General features: G+C 43.7%; 1 protein-coding gene across 1 annotated transcript; it reads right to left on the bottom strand.

Moving 5' to 3' along the window:
• Positions 1-1,141: 1,141 nt before the first annotated feature.
• Positions 1,142-10,074, bottom strand: ZBTB37 (zinc finger and BTB domain containing 37). The gene is made up of 3 exons (XM_070939220.1): positions 9,136-10,074; positions 7,009-7,108; positions 1,142-1,764 (listed from the first exon to the last, which is right to left on the bottom strand). The coding sequence occupies exons 1-3, from the start codon at positions 10,056-10,058 to the stop codon at positions 1,276-1,278; spliced, it is 1,512 nt and encodes a 503-aa protein (XP_070795321.1). The 5' UTR covers positions 10,059-10,074; the 3' UTR covers positions 1,142-1,275.
• Positions 10,075-10,413: the final 339 nt, after the last annotated feature.

The following is a 10,413-nucleotide window of genomic DNA, read 5'->3' as shown; positions in this document are numbered from 1 at the left end:
AATTTATTTTGCAAATGTAAGACACTTATTTGAAATATTTGCTCTCCTGCACATGTAACCTTTTAGTTATAAACAGAATATTAAGAAACATGAGATGCATATTTGCTGGATTTGGCAGAGAGAGAGGCGAGAGAGAAAGTGAGATCTCCCCAACTTCATATGTGAAATATTATAGAAGTGTAAAGGAAAAGTTTTCATTGCTTACAGGAAATGGGAGCTTTTACCCCACTGAATTGTAGGAGCATGTTTTTTGCATGTTTTTCATATAAAAATATCAAACAGGGAAACAAAGACAAACAGGATTTCTTCTCCCACCGAGATCCATCTATTTTGATATATAAATATTGCTGTTTCATTAGATCAAGTGCATGAGAGGCAAAGGATGACCTTTGGAAAAAGCCACTGTTTTAAAAATTCATCATAACTAGAAATCTACTTTTCAGTTTTTGCAGCACACATAGAATAAGTAAGAATTGTGACGTGTTCTGCACTACCCATATTTCACAACTAAAAATATCATTCAAAGATGGCAGAACCTCATATTGCAGTTACTGCCTTCTTTTTCAGTAGCTTAATTACTTAAATATTGTGTAATCTTTAAAATACTGCTCAAAAATTGCTAGCCTTATAACAAACAGGCAAGGCCACACATGTTGAAATGGCAAGCCCCCTCCCCCTAATAAAAGCCCTTAGGTAATGGGTCAATTTTTTAAACGATACATCAAATGAAAATGAGATAAAATACACTTAGGCATGGTTGGTTATAGTACAACAGCCATTGTTCTCAAAAAAGAATTACCTGGGAAATAAGAGTGGGGCACAAAACAACAAAAACCAATTCCTGACCCCATGTATCTTATGGAGGTATAATGATTTTGATAAATACAGATGCTTATGCTCTGCATACACATAGCTAGATCTCTGCAGCCCATAGGCCCACAGGATCTGTTGCCAAGAAATGAGAAAAATCTATTTCTCCTTGTTCACTACTGAATACTTAAAAACAAAACAAAACAGCCCACCCCTCCGAAGTTGTTAATCCCTGAATCAGAGGTTAGTTGACCCAGTTTTTGTTTTCTCCTTTCCAAGGAGATGGAGAAAAATAAGGGAAACCATAAGCACTTTAGTTACAGTACTGAATCTTTTCTGTTTTGGCAACCTCTCGGGAGTGTCTTCGTCCAGTGGCAACATTGCACAACCAACTATAGGAGCTCACCATCCCAGTGGGGTTTGCTTATCCTACAGAAGATCCCCTGATCCACTGGGCATCTGGTCTCAATCTGGCCCAGTAGTTGATACAGATCCCTGTGCCGTTTCCCCAGCCAGACCAGTTTCTTCCCGAAGAGGAGACTCTTCCTCGGCTTGCCCTCTGGAGGTGACAGTGGTCTCTGGAGAGATGCTGTGCGATCCCTCCAGTGGCATACAGCCGGGGTGATTCTTACGAAAGTGCTGGTTGAGGATAGCCTGGAAGGGGAAGCTCTTCCCACAGACATGGCAGTGAAAGGGCTTGTTGCCTGTATGTTTCCGGATGTGATACTCCAACTGATCCTTGCGGGTATACTTTTTGCCACACATCCGGCAAACAAAAGGTGTGATGCCCATATGAAGCCGCATGTGCCGGTCCAAGCTACCCTTCTGGTTGAAGGATTTGGCACAGTAGATGCAAGTCAGACGTGGGTTGTAACGAAACCACCGTTCAGAAACTTCCTGTTCACGGAGATATTCCACATAGCCACTTACTCCAACAATAGCTGACTCCTCCACCTAGAACAGAAACATTATGAAGAAAAATAAATGTTGGCTAAATATGATGATGGACATTAACAAGAAGGCTTAGACATCTTTATGGTTGATCAGTGAAATCCAGATTTAGAAGCATTATTTCTCAGAGTATTAAAGACTAAGACAAAACAACAAAGACTGTTATGTTTATGCCTTGCCTGAAACTTCCTGGAATCATATGGTGATCACTGCAAAAAACAAGATATACTGTAGGACTTAATGATTTGACTGGCATGAATGTCAATGTACCATGGAAAGTTTTAATTTTAATACTCTACATGTAATTTAAAAATACATATACTAGAATATTTTTTAAAAAAATTAACCATGCTTTGTGTGGGATTGTCCTTGAAGTCTTCCACTTAAGCAAATTAAACAACCCCAGCAATTTTTTTTAGCACAGAGGAAGAAGGTCTATAAGAATCTTACATATTCATCAGTTGGACAAAATTAAAAATGTTTAGTTTGATTCACAATAATGTGGGACTGCCCTGTTTCACTAAACTGTCCTGTGCTTATCATCCAAATCCCTAAGATGAAATAAAACATTTTCCATATCCAAATGCAGAGGGTTTTCTTATGATGATGGGATGACTAAGGTTAAATTTCTAAAATGCAATACGCATGTTATAGTTTTGCTTTTAACATTTTTCTATGTTATACACCCTCAGGATATGGTCGTGTTACCCATTATGATTAATGTACTCAGCAGCGGAGCTTCTTGGTCTGCGAGACTCCCCCCTCTCGCAGGCTTGGCCCTCCATTCTATCGAGGGCCTACCTCGATGACGGGCTCTGGAGTCCCGAGAGGTGGCATGCCGCAAAGAGGGGATTGCGGGGTTTTTTAAAATTGTCCTTGTTTAAACTTTTAAGGGGTTCTGGGAGGGGGGAGGGGGGTGGAATTGGAATTAGGATTGTGGGTTTGGGGGATAACCCACTAGGGGGAGAGTCGGGCTTGGCCAGGACGTTCGGCGGGGGTGGTGGGGGATCCGGAGGGGGTCGAGCTGGTCCAGACTATGCTTTCACCATCGGTACTGTGTGTGGGAGGGGTAGATATGGCGGGAGCAGGGGGCCATATCATGTTAAGGGAGCACGCACCCGCTGTCTTCAAGTGGTAGAGTGCTCCGGCCCCCAAGGCTCCACCCGTTCTCCAGGTAGTACAGACCTTCAGGGCCCGGGCCTTCGTCTGATGTTGTGCAACGCCAGGTCTGTAGTAAATAAAGCCCCCCTCATCTGTGATCTTGTTTACAAGGGGGGAGCGGACCTGGCGGGTATTACGGAGACCTGGTTGGGCCCAGAGGGAGGGGTCCCTCTGGTAGAAATGTGCCCACCAGGTTTCCACGCATTCCATCAGCCAAGGTCACAGGGGAGGGGCGGGGGAGTAGTGGTTATTATTAGAGAAGGCCTTAGGCCGAGGGAGACCACTGTACCTCAGACAGCTGGTTGTGAGTCCCTCCTTGTGAAGTGGGGCCACGGGGTTCAGATGGGTTTGCTGATCACGTACCTGGCTCCCTGCCACGTGGCGGCAGCCCTGCCCGAGCTACTCAACGTTATTGCCGTGGTGGCGGTTGATACCCCCAGACTTATGGTCATGGGGGATTTCAACCTGCCATCCGTGGGTGAGGCGTCTGAGGTGGCTCGGGAGTTCATGGCTTCCATGACGGCCATGGACTTGACCCAACTAATTCATGGCCCTACGCACACTGGGGGAAACACACTGGACTTGGTTTTTGTCTCTGGACAGTGGTTGAGTGATCTCGAGATAGGGGATATAGTCATCGAGCCCTTGTCATGGTCAGATCACTCGCTCCTTCGCCTTGACCTTCGAACCGCAGCACCCCGCTGCAGGGAGGCGGAACCGGTAAGATGGTACCGCCCCAGGCGCCTGATGGAACCTGATAGGTTCCAGATGGAGCTTGGGCCAATCCCGGAGGTTCTGGCTCACGCCTCATCTGGGGACCTAGTGGCCGCCTGGGATAGGGCGGCGGCTGGAGCCCTGGATCGAGTCGTGCCTTTGCAGCCTCTGACCCGGCGCCGATCTCGCCTGGCTCCTTGGTTCACCGAGGAGCTGAGGGAGATGAAGCGCCGGAAAAGACGCCTAGAGAGCTGTTGGAGGGCCAGTCTTTCTGAATCTGACCGAACACTGGTAAGATCTCATATTAGGAGTTACCTAGTGGCGATAAAAGCAGCAAAATGTACTCATTTTACTGCTCTTATTGCGTCATCAGATAATCGCCCGGCCACCCTGTTTAGGGTGACCCGCTCCGTGCTCCACCAGGAAGCGCGGGAGGACCCCTTGGAGGGAAGAGCCGAGGATTTTGTTCAGTATCTGTATGACAAAATCACTCAGATTCGGGCAGGTCTGGACTCTGACGGGATAGATCCAGCGAGGGTGACGGAGACAGGTCTTGAGACTGTTATCTGGGATGAGTTTGATCCTGTGACCCCAGATGACGTGGACAGGATTCTGGGTGGATTGAACGCGACCACATGTTTGTTGGACCCGTGTCCCTCCTGGTTAGTGCTGGCTTCCCGGGAGGTGACGCGAGGCTGGCTCCAGGGGATTATAAATGCTTCGTTGGGTGAGGGTGTCTTTCCCGCCGCCTTGAAAGAGGCGGTGGTAAGGCCTCTCCTCAAGAAGCCTTCCCTGGACCCGGCAGTATTGGCTAATTATCGTCCAGTCTCCAACCTTTGCTTCGTTGTGAAGGTTGTTGAGAGTGTGGTTGCGCGACAGCTACCCCAGTACCTGGATGAAGCGTCGTATCTAGATCCGTTCCAGTCGGGCTTCAGGCCTGGATACAGCACGGAAACGGCATTGGTCGCGTTGGTTGATGATCTCTGGAGGGCTCAGGACAGGGGTTGTTCCTCTGTCCTGGTCCTGTTAGACCTCTCAGCGGCTTTTGATACCATCGACCATGGTATCATGCTGCACCGGCTGGAAGGGTTGGGGGTGGGAGGCACCGTTTTACGGTGGTTCTCCTCCTTTCTCTCTGACCGGTCGCAATCTGTGTTGACAGGGGGGCAAAGATCGACCCCGAGGCCCCTTATATGTGGGGTGCCGCAGGGATCGGTTCTCTCGCCCCTTCTGTTCAACATTTATGTAAAGCCGCTGGGCGAGATCATCCGTGGTTTCGGGGTGAAGTACCATCTGTACGCTGATGACACCCAGCTGTACATCTCCACCCCGGACCACCCCAACGATGCCCTTGAAGTGATGTCCCAGTGCCTGGAGGCCGTACGGATCTGGATGGGGAGAAACGGGCTCAGGCTCAACCCATCCAAGACTGAGTGGCTGTGGTTTCCGACATCCCGATATAGTCAGCTGGCGCCATCGCTGGCTATTGGGGGCGAATCATTGGCCCCCACGGAAAGGGCTCGTAACTTGGGCGTCCTCCTGGACTCACGGCTGTCTTTAGAAGAGCACTTGACAGCCGTGACCGGGAGGATTTTTCATCAGGTTCGCCTGATTCGCCAGTTGCGTCCCTTTCTAGATCGGGACTCGTTATGCACAGTCACTCATGCCCTCGTCACCTCTTGTCTGGACTATTGTAATGCTCTCTACATGGGGCTCCCCTTGAGGTGCATCCGGAGGCTCCAAATGGCGCAGAGTGCGGCTGCGCGGGTGGTTATGGGAGCAACATGGAGCTCCCATGTAACACCTCTCCTGTGCGAGCTGCACTGGCTCCCGGTGGTCTTCCGGGTGCGCTTCAAGGTTCTGGTTACCACCTTTAAAGCGCTCCATGGCTTGGGACCTGGTTACTTACGGGACCGCCTACTACCATCAACAGCCTCCCACCGACCAGTACGCTCCCACAGAGAGGGGCTCCTCCAGGTGCCGTCGGCCAAACAATGTCGGCTGTTGGCCCCTAGGGGGAGAGCCTTCTCTGTGGGGGCACCGACGATCTGGAATGAGCTCCCCCCAGAGATACGGAGGATTCCGGATCTGCGCACCTTCCGCCGCGAGTTGAAGACGCTTTTATTTCATCAAGCTGGCCTCGCCTAAATCTTCTCCCTTTTAAGTGTAAATTCTAAATTTTAATGGATTTTAAAATATGGGTATTTTAAATTATGGGTATTAATTCAGCCAAATTTATTTAATTCATTTTATTCGATTTTAAATTTTGTATATCTATGTGTTTTATTTCATGGCTGTGCACCGCCCTGAGTCCTTCGGGAGTAGGGCGGTATAGAAATTCAATAATAAATAAATAAATAAATGTGCATACTGAGCAGATAGGGTTAGGAAACAAGATAAAATTCTGAAACGTAAACAGGGTTTATTGCTTCCAGATACATTAGTAAGGTAAAGGTAAAGGTTCCCCCACACATGCATGCTAGTCATTTCTGGCTCTAGGGGAGGTGTTCATCTCTGTTTCTAAGCCAAAGAGCCAGCACTGTCCGAAGAAGTCTCCGTGGTCATGTGGCTGGCATGACTAAATGCCAAAGGTGCATGGAGTGCTGTAACCTTCCCACCAAAGTGGTCCTTATTTTTCTACTTGCATTTTTTACGTGCTTTCGAACTGCTAGGTTGGCAGAAGCTGGGACATGTAACAGGAGCTCACTCTGTTACTTGGCGCTAGGGATTTGAACCGCTGAACTATTAACCTTCTGATCGACCAGCTCAGCATCTTAGCCACTGAGCTACTGCATTCCTTCAAGATACATTAGTAAAAGTTTGCTTATTAATTCACTGATTAATAGTGTTTAGATACATATAAAAACCAGTTTCTTCACATTCCTTCCCAAAATTCATTTGACCTATTTTATGAAGTACTTATACCCTATTATATTATAATATTATATTATTGTAATTAATAATAGAGCATGTCTAATTCACCACTAACCCACCATATAACACAGTAGCAGAGTGTGTCTGTGTGTGTTTGTGTGGATTATGCACACATTGCAGTAATCTACAGGTTAATAGATAGTGACTTTTGACTTCCCAGCCTAGGACTGAGAAAATGACTGACCAAATTCAATCAATTGGGCTTCCATATGTAAGACTAGAACCTTTCCATTCTTAGCACAGCACCTTAATACTTGCTCTATCTCTCTTCATCTCTCTCTCTCTCTCTCTCTCTCTCTCTCTCTCACACACACACACACACACACACATTAATAACACATAAACACACACACCAACTGCAAAGTGCTTCTCTATAACTACTGTTATAAAACATCAGCATCATGATTATCATCACAGAGCTCACCAAGAGACACCTACCTGGGAACTGGGTTGCTTAGGTTCATCCATCCGCCATGGAGATTCACTTTTTGACCTGTACCGATCATTTACAGTAACCACACTACCAGAAGGGCTAAATCTGCAGAAGGAAAATGAGATTAAGAGCTGTTTGTGTAATATACAAATGCTCTAAAAAAAGAAACAATGGAGATTCTACTTCATCACTAACTGATAATAGGGAGAACAGAGATTGGATAAAATATAAAGCAAACAGAAATAAATTAAGAAAACTATAAAATTATAAATAGTAGTTTAAAGTTTTATGAAGCAATTTAATTTCTCAACTCAAGAAATATCTTAGTATAAGAAAAGATGGCTTTGCCTGAAACAAATTTGTCAAAACAGAAATATGAGATTATTTGTACATTGCCTGCATATGAAGTACCAAGAAAAAAAATACTTTTTAGAGTTTTTACAGACTACTAAATCTACTGGTGCACTCTTAATTTCCAAAAACTGTTGCATAAAATGTTAAACAAAAAATTAGCATATCAAAATGTAACAAAAGCAGATTATATCTCATAATCAAACCACAGAGGCCATCTCCTACACAAGATCAGGCAGGGGTATTTCTTCAATATTTCCTATTATAGTTAAGAAAGAACATTCTCCAAACAAAACAGCTTAATTCAGATTAAACTATCCTTAATCACTAAGATGACTATAAAATTATGTTTTAGTAAATCAAGTTTAGTTTTCCAAATCATGGTTTGTAGTAACTATTGGTTGAAATTTAATAAATAAATAAATATAATATCTGAACTGGCAAATTAGTTACAGCCATTGCTCCAGAGGCTCCTTTATTTTTATCTTTTATTCGATTTATATACTGCCCTTCTCCTTTCGGACTCAGGGCGGTGAACAGCCAAAATAAAAACATTTGTACACAAAAGTTAAAATAATTTTAAAAATAATTAAATGAAATTTGGCCCATAATTTAAAACATTTCAATTAAAAATCAGTATCAAACTTTAAAACCAACATACTTAGATATGGGAATGCTGAGAAAAAAATAAACTTATTCAAACAAAACAAAAGCAGAAAAAATTGATATTTGAGGAATCAACTGAAAGAAAAGGTTACAATTTAGTCAGACCAAGTTAGAGATTTGAAATTTTCCTCATGACCTGCAAGCATGCAATTCTCTGTTTTTAAATAGAGAAAAATTCTGTCCATCTTACAAAAGTATCTTGCAATTTTTTGGCTATTACTAAAATTCTAGTTTTTAAAAGATTATCACATGATTTTTCACTGAATATTAGGACCTCACATTTTTTTCAAAGTTCACTATTCACTGTCTCTGGTAAATGCCAACTAATCAACATATCTCATTTATTTCAATATCCAGAGAATACTTTAAATAAAGTTTGGCCAGAGGCAAATTAAGTCCTACTTAAAAAGCTCTGTACATTTTCTTTTTAGAAGTTGAACTCTCACTATCATACTCTTAATTGGCTCTTTCTCCAGTTCACTACTTCTTCACTTTCTGAAGTTATAGACTACATCCAATTACTGTATTTTTCGGAGTATAAGATGTACCAGAGTATAAGACGCACCTATCTTTTTTGGTGAGGTAAAGAAGGAAAAGAAATCTCCCTCTGCCTCTGCACAATTTTGCCTCGTAACAGCAAACAGCCTGTTTTACTTTCATTTTCAGCATAGCTTGATTAGCACAAGGAAAAAAAAATCTGCTTTAGCAATTTACCTCTTTGCAGCAAGCAGCAGAGCCCTGTGAAAAACAGCTGAGAGTTGGGAGGCCGATCCAATCAACTTGTGCTAATTAGGCTGTGCTGAAGCTGAAAGGAGCTGTTTTTTCTTGCTGTTTGCAAGGAGGTAACTGCTGCGAGGCAGAGACCAAAGGGGGCCAGTGGGTGGGTGGGCTACATTTAGTGTATAAGACGCACCTAAATTTTCACCCCCTATTAGGGGGGGAAAGATAGCCTTTTTTATATGTTTTGTTCCACTTCAATGTTTTTAGATTATGAGTTTTACACAGCAGGAATTAAGCCTGAAGTATTCTAACGTTTTTACAGTACCTTTGATATGGCAAAGGTAGACAAAAACACAGTATTAGTATTAAAAAGCAATAACAACATTCACTCTTACCTGTCTGTTTCAGTGCTGGTTGGCCTGGCCAGTTTTGTTCCTGATGAGCCCAAACCGTAACTTTCTTGTCCCATTGATCCATGTCCTGTTGTATCAATCACCATGGCAGTGACCTCCTCAGCACTGCTCCCATCTTCTCCAGATGGCTGATTCTCTGCCCCCAGCCACTCCTCCAAGTTTTCTGTTTTGATTCGCACTGCTCCAAGGACTTTAACATCATCATCCCCCTGCCCACCATGGTCTGCCACTCCTGTCTCTACATACCATTGACCTGCCCTATTAATCCTCAGTATGGGTTCCCGGCTTTCCACATCTGAACTCTGTTCAATTATTTGAGGACTTGTAGACTCCTCAGGAGGACTCAGTTCCCGAATATCCAGAACTGTACTAACTTGGCCCATACGGCTGCCTTTTGGAGTGCTATGATGAGGACTCAGAGAACGATTTAGAGACGGGGAAGCTCGATGAGATTCTGGGGGCCTTTCTTGATGCTTTGCTCTTGTTTGGCTCAATTCCATTTCAACTTCAGCCACATTAATTTTGAAATGAATTCCCTCCAGGATTTGTGTACATTTGTCTATTATATGTTGCATTTGTAGAAAACTAGCTGCTGTCAGGTAACTTATTATATCAGCAAGCTGGAGGCATATTCTCCCTGTGTAGCAAAAAGAAAGGAGCTGCTCAAACACAGTGGGATTCTTGATAACAGAGATGGAGACTGTGCTCATTTCGTTGAGTGACATATGATCTCGAAAATAAGGTGAGCTAGCAGCCAGCACTACCTTGTGCGCCCTAAAGGCTTGGCCTTGCACATTAACCACAATGTCACACAGCCGGCCCTGCATGCGAAGCTGGTTAAGATGGCTCAAAACAGAATTGCTGAAATCAGGAATCTCCAACTGAATGTTCCCACTTTTCTCCATGATGGCTCCAGTTGCAGGTGGAGCAACCCTAATGATGGAAAAATACACCGCTGAATTAGAAAGAGCTTCTCCATTTCTACATGTTTTATAATGCATGACATTTAAAAAAAAAAAAAACACAACTTTTTCATATCAATTTGCATGTGATTTTTGTGAATGACACATTTTCTTGTTAAACAGCTATGCAGGAAAAAACACAGAATGTTGGCAATTGAGTAGTAAATGTTCTTCTTTCTCAACTGTTTCTCTTAACAATATTGCCATTGCTCAACATTCCAACTGCAATTATGCTAGCTAATTAACAATGTTACCAATAAAGGAGATACATTATAAGATAATGTTACTTATTTCATGA

Source organism: Pituophis catenifer, unplaced genomic scaffold (assembly GCF_029215685.1).
Source record: "Pituophis catenifer annectens isolate HBS135680 unplaced genomic scaffold, rPitCat1.0.hap2 SCAF_3, whole genome shotgun sequence".
In the NCBI taxonomy this organism is placed as follows: domain Eukaryota; kingdom Metazoa; phylum Chordata; class Lepidosauria; order Squamata; family Colubridae; genus Pituophis; species Pituophis catenifer.
This window is presented reverse-complemented; position numbering and strand designations above follow the sequence as displayed.